The following is a 22124-nucleotide window of genomic DNA, read 5'->3' as shown; positions in this document are numbered from 1 at the left end:
AAGGTGTGGGTGGATTCTAGGAGCTGAGAGTGACCCCTAGCTGACAGTCAGCAAGAAAATGGCCCTATAGAGGCAGAAAACGTATTCAGGTAACAGCTTGGAAGAGCGTGGAAGTGGATTCTTCCCCCAAAATTCCAGAAATGAATGCAGTCTAGTCAACAACTTGATTTCAGCCTGGTGAGACTGGGGTCCTGCATGCCCAGACTGCTTTTCTGCAGAACTGAGCTAACAAATGGGTGTTGTTTTAAGTTGCTAAGATTGTGAAAATTCATCACATAGCAACAGAAAATTAATAACCCCTGCTGCCTGCACCAAGATGGACTTCTCCCATCCTCTACCCTTGCTACTCACTAGCAAGAGGCCTCGGGGGACAGTAAGGCGGTTTTGCCTTCTCATCCCTCCCCGGAATTTGGTAAATAAGTAGACCATATCCCACTCCGTGCTGCCCGGCTGAGGCCAAGATGGGCTGCACCCATCCTGCTCGGCCCCTGCACTTCATCTCATCCAAGGTGCCCTCTAGAAGTCTTTGGCCTCCTTGGTGCAGAGTCTGAGAGTTGCTGCTCTGGGGAGACCCTTACTCTCCCTTATCACTTCCCTAAGGTTGGATGGTCAAACTGTCACCATTTTTTTTTTGATGTTGTAAATAAGGCTATAACGAAGATCTTTGGGCATAAAACTTCCTCTGGATTTTGGATGGCTTCCTTAGGATAAGTATTATTGAGTCCAGAAGAATGGATACTTTTTTGGCTCCTGATATGTATTGCCAAACGATTTTCAAGACTCTACCAGACAGGCATCCTGTCACCAGAGTATGCCACCTAAACTCATTTAATCTAAGCTGAGAGAATGGAGATTCTGGCTCAAAGAATTAGGGGAAAATGTGCGGGTGGGAGGTGTTCTCTTCTCAGCGTGTTCTCTCCCTTAGCAAAAGCTAGAAATGGATGGTTATGCTGTTCCCTCCCCAGCCATGACTACCTTGAAACCAATTTTCCAGCTGTGGGACTACAAAGAAAAAATTAACAGGGACTGCAGAAATAAAAAAAGGGAATGGGGAGCTGGGGTGGGGGTGGGGGACAATTCCATATACTAACTACTTCAAGTTATCAACCTCACCCCTACCTCCTCCACCTTCTTCCACGGGATGGCTGACTGATACTTTTCCATTACCCTTACCCTGACTATAAAACTTAACCAAAGCCTGCTTCCCATCAGAGCTGAGTTCTCCTTCTCCCCTACCATAAATAAATCATCCTTGCCTGTTGAACACTGCCCAGTAAAGTTTTCCTTGGACAGTTATCAGGTCCGCATGCCCAGCTCCACTCCCCCTGCTGGAACCCTCCAACTGGAAATCCCAAATGGCATCTCAAACCCAACGTGTCCCAAATGGAATAATTTCTGTCACCGTCCCAGATCCAGAAAACAGAACGACCGCTGTGGTAGAGGCCCACGGTGGTAACCATGGCAACCAGACTGCCCACCGAAGCCACCCTTTCAAGATAGAGCAAGGGCACAACGAGGACAGAGGTGACAAGGGAGCAGAGGAGGTAAAAATGTACTGCAGGGGCCGAAACGCACTGGAACTCATGTTCATCACAGCGCCTGCGCACCCAGGCAGAAGTCAAAAGGGTGCTGACCTTGGCCGAGCAGAAGTTCCGGAAAACATCAGCGGCTGCCGCGAAAACGCAGCCCCGGGGCTGGCGGTCCCGGCGCGTTGCCCCCTCGAACCTCGGCTCTTGCGCCGGAAGAGAGACAAACTGCGCAGCCGCCGTAGGGCTGGTTGGCCGCCACGCGGGGGCGCGCGAGCCGACGTGTTGGCGTTTGTACGCACGCGCTCTCCAACGCGCGTGCGCGCGCGGCGGCCCGGCCTTGAGGGGTGGGGGGGTGAGTGGAGGAGAAGGGGCGGGGTTGAACCCGACTTCGCGCATGCGCACGCCGCACGACCCATTTGGCGGGATTTTGCCGGCTGTTCGTTTCTGCCCGCGTCCCTCGGGGGTTCAGTGGGATCTTTTAGGAAGCGAGACGAGCTCCCCAGGAAAGCAAACTTCTTCCCGTTTACTGCTCGCTCCCTTTGGGATGCTCGGAAGCTCCCCACACATCTTCAGAAGTGCTTTCCTGTGACTGACGGCTCGGGCCTCCTGCCTCCCTGAGGTTTGGGGCCCTCTGGTCACCTTGCGTTTCGATCCCCCGGAGGGCGACAGGGTAAGAGGCACCTTACCCGGTTCGACGGTCTCCCACGCCCGCGAGTTGCTTGGGCTCGGAGGTGGAAGCTGGGTGGGCTCGGCTGGCCGGCCAAGCTCCTGGGTCACCATGTCAGTGTCCGCCCAGAACCTGGCGGAGGAGTTGCAGATGTTCGGCCTCGACTGCGAGGAAGCTCTGATGGGAAGATGTGAGTACTCACCCCCCTCCGCGGGCCCCCGCCGTGGGCCTTCCTCTCCCCCAGGTCCCCAAGTCACCTGGAACATACAGGGCAGCGCTTCCAACTTCACCTCCCCCTAACCCGAATTCTCGGTGGTTGTGAGATGCAAAATTAAACAGTGGTTTGAGGTAAAGGATGTGGACACCTTGAAATGCTGACGGGGTACTGCTTGAGTCCCCCAAAATAAGAATATGAGGCACGGTTTTAACTCAGTGCAGTTACAGATTGATGGAATTGGGTCGCACTAGGCTCAGACTAGGCCCCAGTGACATCCCTCATAACAGAGCAGATAGGGGATTTTTGAAGTGGAGCTTGCTATTCCTGGCTCCTCTCTTTCCATCCTATACTTTAAACTTCTGCTGATGTATTGTTTCCCTCATCGAGGCTGCTGGTGGTCTGTGCAAATATGCCTCCCCTTTTGGGGGTGGGGGTGGATGGAGATTGTTCCTAAAATTGAATTTTAGCTTTGGAAGGGACTTTGAAGGAACTGTCAGCTGCTTTTGTTTATAGATGGAGAAATAGGCTGGGAAAGTTAAGTACATGAGCTGGTCAGTGAACCCGGGCTTCCCGCAGTCCTGTCCAGGGCTCATTCCATCATATTCTGCTCTAGAGCAGTGTAAGGAGTTGTTTGAAGCAGACATAAAAATCTCAGGAGATGTGAAAATTCTCAGTCTCAGAATCAGGACCAGTGTGCACCTGCCTCAACCGGTTGTCAACACTTTAAACTTCTTTGTCTGTATTTAAAACCAGAACTCAAATATATTAATTTAGGAGAAATTCCTTTCGCAGAGACTAGAATTTTCCCAAGTTCTTAAGCCCAGAGTATTCTCTTCCTGAAAGGAGACTTATATGAGAAACCCAATCATAGCCAGAAGTTTATTTGATGAACATGAAATCAAAACGAGAAATTAGTTATGTGAACCAAATATGTAAAGACTTCAGCCCAAAACCTTGGCGGTGGCATCTTTGATTTCATAATCATTATCTTCAAGGGGAGGCTTTGAGGTTGCCTGACAATCATACCATATTTCCCCCAGTCAGTTCACTCTGGGTGACTCTTTTCCACCTTCTCCTTAAACAACCTCTTCCCCAGTCCTCACTCTCAGCTGATGAATTCACTTCCTGTTTTGCTGAGAAAATGGAAGCAATTAGAAAACTTCCATAAGCCACCACCTTCACTTCCTCCCACTCACTTGCCTCTGTGCCATATATCTAGGCTTTGGTCCTCTCACAATATACTCTCCGTATTCCTAACAGAAGCCAAACACTCCCCTGAGTCCTAAATCTCATTCCCTCTCATGCAAGGATATTACTCCATAATTCACCCCTCTTACCTATTTTGTCTTTTTCTCTCCACAAGATTTTTTTCCTATTGTAACCATTGCCCTGCTGGCAATGGGGCCAGCTGAGCCCCGATCCAAATTTGTTAGTCTTGAAATTAAAAGAATTTAGAGACAAAAGGGCCAGTAGGTATAGGTATAAAGTTTATTAAAGAGAAGAAGAGAGTGGCAGAATTCTCACCTGCCATGCCAGAGACCGGGGTTCGATTCCTGGTGCTTGCCCATGAAAAAGAAAAAAAAAAAAGAGAGCGAGTACGCATTAAAGAGGTTAGCACAGATGTGCCCAAGGGAGGGACACGCACTGAGTGGAATGGGCTAGCTTGTTTTATAGGAAAGCTTTGTTGGTAGCAGCTTTCCATAGTAATCTTTGAGCACCAGGTGTCTTCTTGAGGCAGATTCCTTTGGTGGCCTTTGAGCGCCAGTCAGGTGTTTTCTTTCTTTTAGGAAGTTTTAGGAGGAGATAGAGGAGGAGATAGCTAGGTCCTGGTTTGCTGTCACATACTTAAAATTTGTCTTTGAGCAAATAGTTAACAATCTTTATGACCCTGTGCTTTCTATCATTCCCAGAATTTTGCAGTCTTTTATGGTTTGGGGAGGTTTGGAGACTTTAGGAAAATTTTTGTCCCAGGAACTTCGCAGCTAAAATTTGGAACTTTGTATTCATTCCTTTGGAGCTAGATAAGAAACAAGGGACTTGCGGTTGTCTCTTAACTCTTTCAGAGCTGAATAGGAAACCAGGGACTTACAGTTGCCCTATTTTATCCTGCTTCACTATTAGCTTGAAAACATGGTTCTTACTTCCATCTCTTAAAACACTCTCTTGACCCCTCTTGCCAACTGTTGCCCAGTTCTCTCCTTCCCAACTACAGCAAAAATCCTCAAGATGGTTGTCTAGTCTCCTTATCTTCAGGTTTTTCTTATCCCACTCTCTTAAATCTATTTCAGTAAGCTTTTTCACCCCTGCCAATTAACTAAAACTGCTTTGTCAAGGTTACCTGTGACCTACACTTTGCTAAAGCCAGTGATGGAGTCTCAGTCCTCTTTCTGAACTGTCAGCAGCATTGGATGCCATTTGTCATTTCTTCTTTAAAACACTTTTTCTCTTAACTTTTCAGATTCTGCTCCTAGTTTTCCTCGTACCTGGCTTGTTCTCACTCTTTGCAGATTCATCCTCATGACACTGGAGCACCCCACATCTTGGACCACTTCTCATTTCTAGATACACTCACTGCTCAGTGATTGCCCCTGGTCTCCCAGCTTTATATGACTTGTAATTGCTGATGACTCCCAAATTTATATAGCAGCCTGGACCTCACTTAACTGTGTGAGTGGTCTCTCCAGCTGCCTGTTTGATGTCTCCAGTTGTCTAATTGTCATCTCAAAATTCATGTCTTTCCGGTGCCTGCCCATGTAAAAAAAAAAAAACTAAGTTCCTGATATCTCCTCCCACTCCACAGTAATTCCTCCAGCCATCTTCCACATCTCAGTTAATGGTGACTCCATCCTTCCAGTTGCTCAGGCTTAAACATATTAGCCTTATTCTTTTTTTATATTTAATAGCCTATATACTTTGAAAAATGTATTTTTACTGAGAAATATCCACACACATACAATCCAACCATATTATACAATCATTGGCTCACAAATATCATCACGTAGTTGTGCACTCATCACCATGATCATTTTTTACATTTGCATCACTCCAGGAAAAAAAAAAAGAACTCATACATCCTATACCCCTTACTCTCCCTCTCATTGACTCACAGTATTTCAATCTACCCAATTTTAACCTTTTTCTCCCCCTATTATTTATTTTTTTATCCTTTTTTTTTTAACTCATCTGTCCATACCCTGGATAAAAGAAGCATCAGACACAAGGTTTTCACAATCACACGGTCACATTATAAAAGCTATATAGTTACGCAGTCTTCTTCAAGAATCAAGACTATTGGAACACAGTTCAACAGTTTCAGGTACTTCCCTCTAGCCACTCCAATGCACCATAAACTGAAAAGGTATGTCTGTATAATGCGTAAGGATAACCTCTCAACTCTATTTGAAATCTCTCAGCCACTGATACTTTATTTTGTCTCATTTCTCTCTTCCCCCTTTTAATCAAGAAGGCTTTCTCATTCCCATGGTGCTGGGTCCCGCTCATCCCCAGAAGTCAGGTCCCACATTGTCAGAGAGATTTATACCCCTGGGAGTCATGTCCCATGTAGGGGCTGGGCAATGAGTTCACCTGTCAAGTTGTCTTAGAGGCCACATCTGAGCAACAAAAGAGGTTCTCTGGGGGTGACTCTTAGGCATAATTTTAAGTAGGCTTAGCTTCTCCTTTGCAGACATAAACTTCCTAGGGGTGAGCCCCAAGATTGAGGGCTCAGCCTTTTGAATTGGTTGTTCCCACTGCTTGCAAGAATATCAGAAATTCCCCAAATGAGGAAATTGAACATTTCCTCCTTTCTCCCCAGTCCCCCAAAGGGACTTTGCAAATGTTTTTTTTGTTCTCTGCTCAGATTACTCTGGGGTATATCAGGGTATCACACTAGCCTGTATAGATCAACAGGATCTCACACCCTATTCAAGATTCCATGTAATTATGGTGTTCAAGTAAATTGACCACACAAGTTAAATTAGATAATGTGCTACCTAAAATATAAAGTTTGCATCAAATAAACATTTCTCCCTTTGGTCTTGCACAGAAGTTGGAGTTTGAAAATATGGGTCTTATCATCCTTCACCCTGTATCCTGATTTACCTTAGTCCTATCCAGATCAACTTCATTCATATCTTAAGATGAAATCTGATCACTTTTTCAGCTTTTTTGACAGTTGCTGAATGGATGATGCTGATTTCATAGTTTCAGTGCTCTAACTCGGAGTCTGAGGTATCACATAAATACCCAAAGTTTCAGGGAATGGCCAGGTTATATACAAATAGCTCAGTATCTCAGAATTTAGAAATATGAGTTACAACTCCTAAATACATGTGACTGCTGTAAGAGCTTACAATCTAGGAAGCTTTATAGTAGGCCCCACCCGGATAACCCATGCCCTCAACTTCAGTTCTCTGAATTTGTATATTATAGTTAATCCATATGAGTGGGGCATGATAATATTTGTCTTTTTGTTTCTGACATTTTATTCAACCTGCTGTCCTTAAAGTTCATTCCCCTAGTTGCGTACCTCACAACTTCATTCTTTCTTGCAGTCTCTCAGTAGTCTGTTGTATGTAAATACCACAGTTCCCCCTTCCGTTCCTCAGACACTGTACCCTTAGATCCCTCAAATGCTGCCACCATTAACACCAGTGTGCAAATGTCCATTCGTGTACCCACTCTCAGTTCTTCCAGGTATATACCTAGCAACAGGGTTGGAAGATCATATATTAGCCTTATTCTTGACTCCTCTCACACCCCACATCCAATCAGCCAGCAAATCCCACTGATAATTCAGAGTATGTCCTATCCATACTTCACCTACTTCCACTGCCACCACCCTGAGCCAAGCCACCATCATTCCTCAGTTGGACTTTGCCACAGTTCTCCCATTTGGTCCCCCTAATTCTGCCCTTGCTCCCTTCAGGCTGTGCTTAAATACAGCAGACAAAGTAATCCTGTTAAATGGAAGCAGATCATGTCATTCTTCTATTCAGAACCCTCTAATGATTTACCAACTTGCTCAGAGTGCTAACCAGTACTGTAACCAATTACAGTAGCCAATAAGTTCTACTTGATCTGTTTCCCCTTTTCCCTTTTCACCCTTATGTCCTGTCTCCTATGTGCTCACTGCATCCCAACACAGTGGTCTCCCTGATTCCGCTCCCACCTCAGGACCTTTGCTCTTGCAGTTCCCTCTGCTTGAAACCCCTTCCCCTAAAGACTGCAGGGCTCACTCCTTCACCTGTCTCAACTCTTTACTCAAATGTCACCTTCTCCGTGAGTCCTTCCCTAATCATTATATTTAGAATTGCCAACTCCTCCACCCAAGTACCTTACCACCACCACCACCCACTCCTCACCCCACCCACACTCACCTCGTTTTTCTACGTAGCACATTTGACCATCTAGTGTCCTGTGTTCTCCTTACTCGCTTGTTTTCTGTCTCCCCATCCCCACCCCAACATAAACTAAGTGAGAACTGGGGTACTTCTCTGTTTTGTTCACTGCTGTATTCTCAGCGCCTGGTACTAGTAAGTGCTGAATAACTATTGATTGAATAAATGGAGGATTGTTTTTCACTTTTCCAGGTGAAGGCTGCAAGAAATGAACTTCGTTCTTATTTGTCTACTTTTCCTTCCTGCAGTGGTAGAACTCTGCCTTCTGTATGGACAGAACGAGGAGGAGATGGCAGGTGAGCTAATAGCTTTCTGCACGAGCACACGCAAAGTTTCCCTTACTGAAGAGATCCTGACCTCTTTTGAGCATGAGGTAAGAACAAAATGTTAGCAAACTAATACTGTAATTCTCCATTTCTACTCTGTAGGAAAGGCAATGGGATATATTGAGAAGAGCTGGGCTTTGCAATCAAATAGACCTGAATTTCAATCCAGTGTCTACGTGGGCAAGCTACTTACTGTATCCGAGCCTCAAATTTTCCTATTTGGTCAAATGGTGCTAATAATCCTTATTTTTTATGGTTGTCTTAAGGATTAAATGAGACTAAATATAAACCACCTAAAATTGTGTTCAGCAGATGGGAGGTTGTCAACAAGTTATCGATGTTATTATTAGAAAGGTTGTGTATTACAGAGAAATAGTCAATGGGTAAGTAAGTATTTCTAGTCTGTCCTACATCTTCTTAAGAACTTAATTCTTAGTTTGAGGAATTTTGTATCTTTGATTATTTTTTAAATACCTCTTATTATCTCAAGGCTATGAAAAATATCTCTCCTATTATTTTACTTTGGAATAATATATTCACTATCTTTTATTCCTCAGTTTCTGAGCAAGAGATTGTCCAAAGCCCGGCACAGTACATCCAAGGACAGTGGGCATGCAGGAACTAGAGACATTGTTTCCATTCAAGAACTGTATCCTTTCCTACTGAAAAACTTTGCATCCAGCTACACGTTTTACTTTATAATCTGTCTGCAGTTGCACATGTAATTTTAAAATAAATAATAAAAATTACCTAATATCCAATTTCTTATTTAATTAGTCCTTGTCTTAGATTTTGGGTGGATGTTTATCATTTTCTGTATTTGTTTCCCAGCTGCTAAGACAAATACCATTCAGTGGGTTGGTTTAAACAATGGAAATGTATTGGCTCACAGTTTTGAGACTGGGAGAAGTCCAAAATCAAGGTGGCAAGGCAATGCTTTCTCCTGAAGACTGTGGTTTTCTGGGGCTGGCTGCTGGTGATCCTTGGTCCTTGACGTTTCCAACACATGGCGATGGTAATGTATTTTCCTTTTCTCCTCCAGGTTCCATTGACTTCCAGCTTCTCTTCCCTATGGCTTTCCCTCACTACCGCTGAATTTCATTGCATTCAGTTCAGCACACTTCAACTATAAAACATCATCAAAAGGTCCTATTTACAATGGTTCCACTCCCACAGGAGTGGATTAAAATTAAGAACATGTCTTTTTCTGGGGTACCTCGTTCAAGCTACCACATTTTCCTTAGCCAGTGTCTTTAGAATTGAAGTGGAGGAAGAAGAGGAGACGCTCTTGAACTCTTACACCACACCCTCTAAGGTGAGTATGCACTGTTAGGAAATTGCATTTTACAAGTAGAATTTTTTTTCTTTATCCTGAAAGCATTATCACAACATTTGAAAGTCTGAGGGAGAGAATGAACCTCTCTGACAGCTGCTGCTAGATTTCCATTTTCCTTTCTGATCATATGCGTAGATGTTTTGACATAATAACAGTCCTTGTGAACACAGCTCTCCCATTTTTTTCAGTTAGTATATCATGATCATGTCTATAAATATAATTTTCCCATAATTGTCCTTTTTATGGCTGCCCAGTTTAGAATCAAGTGGAGGCACTATAACTGAGTAATCCAGTTCTGTGGAATTGGACCCCAGTGTGCGAGGGAGAGTAGGGTAGTGGAAAAGCATTGCCTTCCAAGTCTGAGTCAGAAGACTTGGGTGACCTTGCATATGTGATTTTATCTGGCTGAGCTAGTACAGTTTCCTCACCTATCAGCCAGGATTCATTCATTCATCCACTGAGGAGCTCCTGTGAGCTAGGGACTATACTAGACACTGGATAGATCAGTGTGAATGAAACAGGTATGGATGGGCTCTGCCCTCAAGAAGCTCATAACCAGGGGATACTATCCCTCTTACAGGGCTCAAGGATAAAATAAATAAGTACCAGACCCAAAGTGAAGTGTTCAGTACTAGTAGTTACTCTTTATACTAAATACATTTGTGGAAATCCGTAAACATGGGGCAAGCCTTAATTTTTCTAAGTTGTTTAGATAGGCCTATGGAGAGAAAGAAAGCAAAAAATGCCCCCAGTGAAGCTGCTAACAAAATCAAGTGCATCTAGTACCATTAAAGGAAAGATGAGATTTGGAATTTAAGTTGGGAAAACGATCACTTAGCTCTTGATTTTCTCCCTAAAGATGTTCTTCTCCTAGAGTTCTGCTTCTCAGTCAAGGGCGCCTCAGTCCTTCCATTTGCTGAGACCAAGAACTTCGGAGACCTCCTCAAACCTCCTCTTTGTTTCGCACCTCACATCCAACTTCTGTGCCAGTGCGTGCAGTCCTCCTTCAGGGTCTGACCGCCTCTCACCGTTTCCACTGCCACCACCAGATCCATGGCCCAATTGTCTCTTTCTGAATGGCTCTGGTAACCTCTTACCTGATCCCCCTACTTCCTTCTGCCTTATGCACCTCCAGCGATTCTCTCCACAGCTGGCAGAGTGGTTCTTTCAGGTGAAAGTCAGATCCTGTTTTCCCCTTTCACAGCTCTCTACTGGTTTTCCATCTTGCCCAGTAATAGTCAAAATTTTGATTATAGTGTGTAAGATTCTGTATGAGCTGACTCCCTGCTCTCTCTCTGTCTTCGTCTCTTATTCTTATCCCCATCATTTACTCTGCTTCTGCCACATTGGTTTTGGGGCTGTTCTTCTCACCAAACGTGCATCCAGCTCAGTGCCTTTGCCCTTACTGTTTCCTCCGTCCAGAACACTCTACCCCAAGATGTCTGCATGGCTTACGCCCTCACTTCCTTCATTCCCCGGTAAGTCCCCTTGTCAGAGGAAACACGTCCACTTAAAATAGCAGATTTGATATTTTAAAAATCCCTACTCATCTCCTCCTTTATTTTATTTTCTTACTTTACTCTCCTTCACAGGATTTATTACCACAGGTGTATTATATATTTACTTCTTTGTGTTTAGTGTTCCATTAGAATGGAAACTCCTCAAGTTTAATTTGATGCTGTTTTTCCAGTGCCTGGCATGTAAGAGCATTCATTAATAGTTGTTGAAACCAAAGCAATAGGCCGAGCCCTCAGTCTTGGGGGTTTGTTCATATGAAAGTTATCCCCACAAAGGATAGACTAAGCCTACTTAAAATTAGGTCTAAGAGTCGCCCCCTAGAGAACCTCTTTTGTTGCTCAGATGTGGCCTCTCTCTCTCAGCCAATACAACAAGCAAACTCACTGCCTTCCCCATCTCTGTGTGGTACATGACTCCCAGGGGTATAAACCTTCCCGGCAGTGTGGAACAGAAATCCTAGATTGAGTTGGAACTCAGCATCAAGGAATTAAGCAAACCTTCTAGACCAGAAGGGGGAAGAGAGAAATGAGACAAAGTGTCAATGACTGAGAGATTTCAAAGAGAGTGGAGAGAGTATCCTAGAGGTTATTCTTATGCATTATATAGAGATCACCTTTTTAGTTAAGGTGTATTGGAGAGGCTGGAGGGAAGTGCCTGAAAATGTGGAGCTGTATTCCAGTAGCCATGTTTCTTAAAGATGATTGTTTAATGATACAGCTTTTGCAGTGTGACTATGTGATTGTGAAAATTTTGTGTCTGATGCTCATTTTTTCTACCTAATCAACAGACAAGTAAAACATGGATTAAAAATAAATAATAGGGGGAACAAATGTTAAAATAAATTTAGTATATTGAAATGCTAGTGATCAATGAAAGGTAGGGGTAACGGGTATAGTATATATGAATTTTTTTGTTTTCTTTTTATTTATTTTTCTGAATTGATGCAAATGTTTTAAGAAATGATCATGATGATGAATATACAACTATGTGATGATATTGCGAGTTACTGATTATATATGAAGAATGGAAAGATTATATTATAACAATGTTTGTGTTTGTATGTTGGTATGTTTAATAAATAAAATTTTAAAAATAAAAATAAAAATAATAATAGGGTGAACAAATGTTAAAATAAATTTAGTAGATTGAAACGCTAGTAATCAATGAAAGGGAGTGATAAGGGGTATAGAAAAGATAGGGGAAACAAAGGCTAAAATATACTGGGTAGGTAGAAATCTAGCAATCAGTGAGAGGGAGAGGTAAGGGGTATGGTATATATGAGGGTTTTTTTTTATCTTTTTTCTTTATATTTCTCTTCCTGAATTGATGCAAATGTTCTAAGAAATGGTCATGGTGATGAATATACAACTATGTGATGATATTGTGAGTTATTGATTATATACCAAGAATGGAATTATCATGTGGTAAGAATGTTCGCTTTTGTATGTTATGTTTAAAAATAAATAAATAAATAAACAGTTGTTGAAAGGCAGACCTGAATAAGGGAGGTTGGTTGTCTATCTTGGTAAATCTCACAGAACTGTAATACCCATGGGGGCTTCCGCAATTTTGATCTTATGGCAGCTTCACAGAACCAGAAAGTTCTAATCTGGTTTGTCTGTGTATCCAGAGTTGATGATATTCTTGGGGACTGACTCCTGCTAACCCAGATCTCAGTAAACTGGTACAGAAGCCAGAGGCAAATTTATTTAATTTACTGTTGAGGTATATATGCTTCCAATGACTGAAATACAGTATTTAGGACATCCTATTCCTGCTATGAAAGTACTGAGGAGGCAAAATTGTGAATCAAAATTTGTGACCATGGTGCCAGAGCTAAGTGAGTTGTGTGAATATGCTTAGCAAACTACTTAAAATATGTGCCTGAAGCTCAGGGGAAGCACACTCAGTGCCATGCATCCATGGCGGCTTGGTTAGAGTCCCTGTGTCAAGTGTTGGCCTTTCCCATTCAAACGGTACCAGGGTAGGGTTGCCCTGGCCCCTGTCAGGTCCTACAGACAGATGCCCCTCTGCTGTAGAGGTGAATGTGTCAGCGGTCTTAGCCTTTAAATATTTGACTCTACACTTGACAGTCTTTCTTCTGCATCTGTGCTCACTGCAGGTCTTTTGGTAAACATTTGGCTTTCTACATGTGCTGTCTAAAGGGAGAGAATATGTTAACCTGAGGATTTGAAGTTACTATACCCTCAGCAAATTATATTTCTAGTTAATTAATGAACTGGCATCCTTGGTTATAATTTGATTTTCTCTGTGTTGTGAGAATTTGCTTACCCTGGGATATGAGAGTATGGTGTCTTTGGGGACTGTACTGCCCATAACAAGGGCTCTTCTTGAGCCTCAAGTGAGCACATGTCTGAGAACAGCAGCCAGAGCTGGCATGTTGACAAAGCAGGTTTCCCCAGTGAGGACGAGGATGAGAACCACCAGCCCGTTATGTTTACCGAAGTGCCATTGTCCTGCCGTGTCCTGGAAGACAGACTGTCTTTCTCTTGAAGCAGCCCTGTAACACAACATTGGCCTTAGCTTTTTTTGTTGTTGTTGTTTTCCTTTAAAGTGTTATAGCCCATTATATTGTAGGAAGACTCTTTGGGGAAAATAGTTTGAGAAAATGTGTCAAAACCATTCATCTTTTCTATCCTTTGACCCAGTCATTCCTCTGACTGAGAATCATCTCTCTTAAGAAAATAATCCAAAGAGTGGAAAAAACTAGAGGTTTGAAGATGCATGTCTCAGCAATATTTATAACCACCAAAAATGACAAGAAACCCATACATCCAGTTATAGAGAAGTAGTTCTGTAAGGCGTTATGTATCAACTCAAACAAATAAGGTATCTACTAAAAAGAGATAGAATGTAATGATATGGGAAAATGCTCACACTTTATAGAGTGGAAAAATCAGTGTAGAAAATATTTTAAGCTAAGATTATAACTATGGTAATTCATATATTTTTAAAATTAGGAAAATATTAAAATACTAGAAAAGAATATTCAAAAAAGGTTATTATATGAGGTGGTAGCATTAGGGATGTTTTGTTGTTTAAACCTTTTTAATTGTAAAATATATATACAAAGGAAGTAAAGAAAAAACAATACTTTTCAGAGCACACTTCATCAAGTAGTTATAAAACAAATCCCAGAATTTGTCATGGGCTACCATTCCACTATCAGATTTTCCTTCTAGCTCTACAAAACACCAGAGGCTAGAAGGAATATTAATATAGTGATTCAGCAGCCACACTAATTTGTTAAATCCTATTTTCTCTGTTATACCTCCTCCTTCTCCTCTAATCCCTCTCCCAGTCTGTAGGGATCTTTAGGCAATGCCCGTTCTGACTTTTTCATGTTGAGGAGGTGTGTCAGCACTAAAGGATAGGAGGGTGTAATCAATTGATCATCTTTGAGAGGCTGTTCCCTCTGGGTTTCAGTATTTATCTGACTTAGGAATCCTCCAGAAATTATAGGTTCCAAGAAAGCAAACATAGTGCGTGAAACCTTTATAGACTCTCTTGAGCCCTAGGCGTTCTTAAGAGTCAACAGGAGTGATATTAGTTGGGGTTTAGCAAACCATGGCAATTAGCACTATCTAACTGAAGCTTGCATAAGAGCAGCCTCCAGAATAGTCTCTTGACTCTACTTGATCTCTCTTGGCCACTGATGCCTTCTTTTATTACACTTATTTTCCCCCTTTTGATCAGGAAGGCATTGTTCATCCCACAGTACCAGGGCCATACTCATTCCCAGAAGTCACGCCCCATGTTGTCAGGGAGATTTTTACCCCTGAATGTCAGAGGTGGGGAGCGGGTAATGATTTTCCATACCGAGTTGGGCCTAGAGAGAGAGAGAGAGGCCACATCTGAGCGACAAAAGAAGTTTCATAGAAGCAATTCTTTTTTTTTATTAATTAAAAACAACAACAACAAACTAACAAAAACATTCTTAACATATGATCATTCCATTCTACATATATAATCAGTAATTCACATCATCACATAGTTGCATATTCATCATCACGATCATTTCTTAGAACATTTGCATCAATTCAGAAAAAGAAATAAAATGAAAACAGAAAGAAGAAAAAAGATTATACATACCATACCCCTTATCCCTCCCTTTCATTGATCACTAGCATTTCAAACTAATTTTATTTTAACATTTGTAGAAGCAATTCTTAGACTTCATTATGGGTAGTCTTAGCTTCTCCCCTACAGAATTCTGTTTCATAAGGCAAGCCTCAAAATCAAGGACTTGACCTATTTTCTTGGGAGTCCCCAGTGGTTGAGAGGGTATTCAGGGTATCCTTTCCCAGATGGGAGAGTTTAATTGTTACATATATATATATATATATATATATATATATAATATATATATATATACATTCCCCCCTTTGGACCCTCAAGGAAGACTACCAATATTTTTTAATTATCAGCCCACCGTAGTCTGAGATGTATCCTGGTATTACATTAAGCCATACAGAATTACAAGGCCTCATTCCCGTTCTGGACTCCAGGAGTTTGGGTTGTTTAAATGAGCTATCCAAATAGGTTGATTTAGACTATGTGCTACTGAAAATTTAGGTTCTAGAAATAATAAACCTCTCTACCTTTGGTCTCATATAGTAGATGAAGATCTAGAGAACATACACTATTATCTTTTACCCTGTAGTCTGATTTACCTTAGACCTAGCCAGATTAGCTTCATTTTTAACTCTAACCGAGACCTAATGTCTTTTTTTTTTCCCAGTTACTTTAACTGTTATACAGCTTTGCTAACTTTTGGGGCAGTAGCACTCCATTTCTAGACCTTAAGTGTCACAGGGTTATTTGGAGTGCAGGGAAATAGCAACTGATATACATGTGCTCAGTGTCTCAGAATCTAGAAATACATTTACAGCTTCAGACTTATACTTAAGGGTTTACAAACCCTGCTGTAAGGGTTTACAACCTAGGCTACAGTTTTCTTATGAGTATTCTCTGAAAGACACCTAGCATGTGTGTTCTTTTGTTCCTGGCTTATTTTGCAGAACACGTTGTCCCCAGGGTTTATTTAGTTCATTGCATGCCTCTTGACATCCTTCCTTTTTGTAGCTGTTTATATTCTATCATAAATGTATCACAGTTCATTGTTCTGCTTCTCAGTCATTGTACTCTTTGGCTCTCTCCATCAATGGGGCATTATGGATGATGTCCAAAATACACAAACCACGTCTTACAGTGTCCTCACTTGGTTGTACCATCAGCAGCACTCTCAGTTTTAGACCATTTTCACTGGGCCATAGCCACAAAGAACCAACAAACACAACATCACCAACTATCAAATCAAAACTACCCCTTATCACTTGTCCCTCACACATAATTAATTGCCTCTTGTAGTGCTATGATGCTATTGATGTCTTCCTTTTAACTATCAGTCATAATATGCATTTTTAGTTCTCCCCCATTCCCCCACTACTATTGACTCTTTGTCCACAATTGAACTTTTGAAATAGTTCATGTGAGAACTTATTTATAATTATAGATTTTGTCAGTGGTTTACATGGCGCTGTGCATCCCTTGTCAGCCCATATTCACCCTCAAAATGTAATGTTACTTATAACCCCGCTAATTAGTTGCCTTCACGTCTATCTGTCCCCTTGCATTTAGGTTCACTGTCATTGGGTTGCCTTTCCCCCATCTCCAGCTTTTGTGTACCTCAAGGTCTGTTAAATTCAAAACAATGTAACCTCTGAGTTTTTCTTTACCAGAGTCATAACAGCAAAAATCATACGATATCCATCCTTTTGGGTCTGACTTATTTCACTCAGCATTTTGTCCTCAAGGTGCATTTCTGTTGTCATATGCTTTAGAACTTCATTTCATCTTACTGCTGCATAATATTCCATCATATTACATACCACATTTTGTTTATCCACTCATCTGTTGATGGTCACTTGGATTGTTTCCATTTTTGGCAATTGTGAATAGTGCCACTATGACCATTAGTGTGCAAATGTCTGTTCCTGTCACTCCTTTCAGCTTTTCTGGGTATAGTTTTCTGAGGAATCACTAAACTGTTTTCCGCAGTGAATACACCATTATATATACCCACAAAGTGAATAAGTATTCCAATTTCTCTACATCCTCCCCAGCATTTGTAGTTTTCTGTTTAATAGCAGCTGTTCTTACAGATGTAAGGTGATACCTCATTATCTTGTTTTGCGTTTCTCTTATAGCTAATGAAAATGGGCATCTCTTCATGTGCTTTTTAGCCATCTATATTTGCTCTTCAGATAAGTTATCTATTCATATCCTCTGCCCTTGTTCTTTTGTTATTGAGCTGTATGATTTGTGTACACAGGATGTCAAGCCTTTTTCGATATGTGGTTTCCAAATATTTTCTCTCACTGAGTTGACTGCCTTGTCACCTTTTTGACAAAGTCCTTTGGTCTTAAAGAGGTTCCATTTATCTATTTTTTCTTTTGCTGCCTGTGTTTTAGGTGTAAAGTTTAAGATGCTACCTCCTATTACTAGATCTTGAAAATATTTCCGTACATTTTCTTCTACAAGTTCTACAGAACAGGCTCTTACATTTAGGTCTTTAATCTATTTTGAATTAATTTTTTAATAGGGTGTAAAGTAGGTGTTCTCTTCATTCTTTTGGCTATTGATATCCAGTTCTCTAGGGGTGTTTTTAAAAATCTTGTTTCCATTCCAGCAACTTAATGATGGTTTGTAATCCATTCTCCAGTCTGTCCTGCAGTTGACGTGAGTAGGCAGCTTGTGGGCATGCTTAAATAAGCAGCCAGGAGGAGCCCACGGGCAGGAAAAGGCTCTGCAGACAGGCTGTCCTGGTCCTAGTCTAGGCAAGGATTTTGTCTTTCCTCTGTCACAGCAGCTCCATTCTTTGGAACAATGCATCTCTGGACTGTGGATTTCAACTTCCATTCTGAGCATATGTTTGGATTTGTGTTGATGAGCAAAATACAAACAAAAAGCAGAATCAGTGAGGTATTTGCTGAAAATACTCTACCAAGTATGAGCTCAACCATGTTATCTGCCTTCTTTAATTCTGAAAAGGTGTGGTGGACTTTGCCGAAATGAATAACATGGTCCCATCCCTTCTCAGGAAAATGTGTGTAAGGTGAAAACCATCTGTGTTGCAAAAGTCCGGTATTTCCAAAGCCAAGAGAGGCAGGGAAAGAAGGTGAATGCATGAGAGATTCTACAGACAGGTTGACTGCTGGGCAGTCCCTGTTGAGAACTGTTTGTACTTTTTCTTGATTGTCTTCAAAATGCAGATGGTGTTCTGATAAATATTGGGTTACAGTCAGCGAAGATTTCTAAGTGGGATCGAAAGACAGGGCCTTACAAGAACCAGCCCAGCCCTATCCCCTGCCTTTCGTTTAAGTACCATTCTTCCTTTTCCTCCGAGGGAACTGAACACTGAATTTGCAACGTGAGTCTAGGGTGACTATGATTTTGTTTTCTGTTTTGTTCCTAGGGTTCTCAGAAACGAGCCATCGCCACCCCAGAAACCCCCCTAACAAAAAGGAGTGTGGCTGCTCGGAGCCCCCATCTACTCCTCTCACCATCGAGCTTCTCTCCAAGGTATCGATCATGATTAATTCAGCTACCAAAAAGTCCTTCCCTATTCTTTTCTCTAATCTGATGGAGGCTGACTCTACAGAGTCACTTATTAAATGTAGGTGGATGCGAACCTCTGCACTGAATTGCTTGCACAGCCTATTGCGTTCTGCCTTCCCTGCTTTCTCTTCCTTTGTGGAAAATTACTGTTTCTTACAGTAATTAAGGAAACTCACTTTCCACCCACTTCTCTCGGGCTCATTTCCTAGATCAGGAACTGATATCTTCTGTTGAAAACAACCTGTCTACTCATATAAGCCTAGGAGTCTTACCAGTCTTTTCAAGAGAGGCAAATAGGCTGGCCCCTGCTTCTGTTTATTTGTGTGCTGTTGGGTTTTTCTTTATTTATTTTTTAAACTAGAGTTTTTATTTTTTTTAAAAAGAAAAGCAAGGACATATCTTTGTTAATGTTGCATAACCTATTGTTTCCTCGCTCAGGCTACAGCTAGTTTCTGAGAGTTTTCTTGTCACCGCGAACCCATACTTACTTAACTGGTATTTTATCCCTGCTGCACTTAAATCCACAAAGATCCCATGTGATTTTTTGAAATCCATAAATAACATGTGTTATATCAGAGAATCCCATAGATGAGTGTTCTGCTGAGTGGAAGGAGGGTTTTGGGGTGCTGCCAAAGATGATCCTATAAAGCAGTAACATTAACCATTTAGGGAAATAGTAACTGCCAGGGGCTCGCAACCTCCACTTTGATCACTTCCCTTAGACTAACTAGAGCTTAAGATTTTTCAGCGTCACTACTTTAGAAAGCAGGAGTCGGAACTCTGCAGTCATTCAAGATAAGTAGTCAGTGGCTGTTATTTTGTCATTTATTAAACTTTGGTAACATGTATATAACATAACTTTTGCTGTTTTAACCATACAATTCAGTGATGTTAATTGCATTTATATCATTGTGCTACCTTACCTACCATCCATTACCAGAACTTTTTCATCACTCAAAACAGAAACTGCTCATTAAACAATCACGCCCCTGTCTCCCTCCTCTTACTACCTGGTTTCTTCTAAACTACTTTCTACTTTGCCTATTCTCTAGTTTTTGTTTAAGTGAAATAAAACTGTTTTTCCTTTTGTTTCTGACTTATCCCACTCAGCATGATGTCTTCAGATTCATCCCTTTGTAGCATGAATTGGAACTTTATTCCTTTTTATGATTGAGTAATATTCCATTGTCTGAGAATACCACATTTATCCAGTCATCTGTCGATGGACGTTAGGTTGTTTCCACCTTTGGCTATTATGAATAATTCTGCTATGTACACTGATATACAAGTGACATTCAGATTTTTTTTAATGCAAAGATTATATTTGGGTACAAAAATGCAGTAACCAGTAATGATACTATCTCAACTAAAAACACAAATTAAGTCATTAAGGAAAGTTCAGGGAGAAAGACATTCTTTAAAGCCCTATTCAATTTACTCTTGTTAGGAAAGACAACATTTATTTGGCTCTGTTCATAGTCCATTATATCCACTTTCTTTGTAAGTTCAGCTTCGTTGGTATCCAGTTCTTGCTTCTTCATTTGTCACTTGTGCGAGAGAGATGAATTCAGCATTCAGTCTAAATAGGACTCCAATTTTTTTCTTCAAAGCTACAGTGTGTCGTTTGGTTCTGCAGTTTCTCTCACTGTGACTGATAAGATAGAGGCATCCATGCTTCTGACTGAGAGGTGCTCCTCTGCAGCTTTGATTCCAAATCTCAGTACCTCTGATTTCACTTTTTGGAAGTCCATGTTCTAAAAACACTTCTCAGCTTTGGTGCTTTCCATAGAAAGTTGCAGCTTTGCCTTCTTGAGGTCCTCTAGTAGAAATTTTCTAACAAGAAAGTTGCAATTAGTTTTTTTCCCAAGTTTTGTCAGTTCAAGCTTGGTCTCTTCATTTTGGGATTTGGTACAAAAAAAGATCAGAGGTTAAACCATTCTCTGCAGGGATATCTAGCTAATGAGTTGTCCTTTGTTCAAGAGCCATTGCACATCAACCAAAGCATTCAGAGATCAGGAACAAGTGCTAGAGAAATTGGTGAGGGGGAAACTCACACCCTCTATTAGAAGGTCTTGAAGATACTTGGCTTCTGATTCATTTGCTTGCTTTCTGCTTTTTGTTTCGAGTCCTCTTTTACCAGGGAGACATCCTTTTCCTGGGCCTTCCTGCATTCTGAAAGGTGATATAAAATCTCTGTAGTCCATGGATTCACCTCATATTGTGGAATGGGATGATCTCTAAATATTTTTTTCAACCAGGCAGCAATTATCAAAGCCTGCTGTGGTCCCAGAAAGGATGATACCATTATCACCTTGTACCCCACCTGGGTCCTGGGAACTGCTTCCCTTGTGGGCATTACGTTTGGAAGGACAACTGGACTTTACTCTTGTCCACTCCTGCTTTGGGGAGCTCTAAAGCTTTTCAGAAGTGAACTTTCTAGACTTAGAACGATGTCTTTGAAATCCGGTGTATAGGGATCATTTTCATGGGTGTGGCAGCCCCATTACAGCAGCTACATTCTCCATACCTGCAAGCCTTTGACACCTGTGCATCTTTTTACACGTGACCTTGTATGACCATTTCATTGCCTTTGAGACCTGTGAAGCTTCACAAGGAGGAGCCCAAAGAAGTTAGTGATATGCTGCCTAGTCTTTTTTTAAAAGCACGCTGCTATTAAAGCTGACATCAGAAACTGATTTTGTAGTTTATGAAAGTAACTCCTAAATTATTCAGGTAGAGGCAACGCTGAAAAGACAGAGAATTAATTGAGTTCATTTCCTGCAGCCTATTTGTGGAAAGAGGAGTGATGGCCCCAAGTGCAGTGATGCCCTCCATAAAACTGGTTCCTGGAGAGTTTCGATGCATTTAATGAAGCCTGTTTTAAATAGACCTCTCTGTAAGTTATGTTCACAACCAGAGGATTAGAAGATCTTAGTGCTAGAGCTGTGTTGTGACATAAGCAGCTTGGCAGCATCCATGTGTTCTTGGCGGGATAATTTACCAGTCAGCCAGTGGAAGTATGAGAATAGAAATTCTCATATTTGTGCTTACCAGCAGACTGTTACTTCATTGCATCTCCACCTACACAGATACTGGGGAATGTTGAGCAGTTTCATTTAACTTTATTTTTTTATTGTTTCTACCCTGAACATATCGTGTAGTTTTATATATGCTCAGAAACTTTTGGCTTATATTCAGCTCAGGTCTCAGGTGATGTTCTCTTAGATGCAAAAAAAATTGTAAGTAGAAAGAAAAGAGAATGATACTTAAAACTTGCTTTTTAATCAATTCAGAAAGTTTGGGTTTTATTTTACTTTGTGTTGTTTTAATGCCAGGGGAAGGACAACTTATCTTTTTTTCTTTGTTTTTTTAACAATAACTTTTTAAAATATGTTCCTGTCTCTCTAAACACGTTTGGTATTCCTTAGCTTGGTATTCCTTATTTCTTTGGCTCTCATTCCTGAAATTCCTTTAAGGACTGGGTATGTCTG

The 22124-nt window shown here is 41.3% G+C and overlaps 1 protein-coding gene and 1 pseudogene across 1 annotated transcript in view; one reads left to right on the top strand and one right to left on the bottom strand.

The window, feature by feature from the left end:
• The first annotated feature begins 1909 nt into the window (after positions 1-1909).
• The window catches only part of POLA2 (DNA polymerase alpha 2, accessory subunit), a 34024-nt gene continuing 13809 nt past the window's right edge, over positions 1910-22124 (top strand). The window contains exons 1-5 of the mRNA XM_077115754.1: positions 1910-2386; positions 8061-8185; positions 8696-8787; positions 9396-9453; positions 18491-18597. Of these exons, the coding sequence (XP_076971869.1) occupies positions 2308-2386; positions 8061-8185; positions 8696-8787; positions 9396-9453; positions 18491-18597 (461 nt within the window). The 5' untranslated portion in view covers positions 1910-2307. The remainder of the gene's footprint in view (positions 2387-8060; positions 8186-8695; positions 8788-9395; positions 9454-18490; positions 18598-22124) is intronic.
• Positions 20013-21027, bottom strand: LOC143646306 (HAUS augmin-like complex subunit 1 pseudogene; annotated as a pseudogene).

This window comes from Tamandua tetradactyla, chromosome 9 (assembly GCF_023851605.1).
Source record: "Tamandua tetradactyla isolate mTamTet1 chromosome 9, mTamTet1.pri, whole genome shotgun sequence".
NCBI classification, from domain to species: Eukaryota; Metazoa; Chordata; class Mammalia; order Pilosa; family Myrmecophagidae; genus Tamandua; species Tamandua tetradactyla.
The sequence above is the reverse complement of the archived record's forward strand: the minus strand, read 5'-3'. Positions and strand labels throughout refer to the sequence as shown.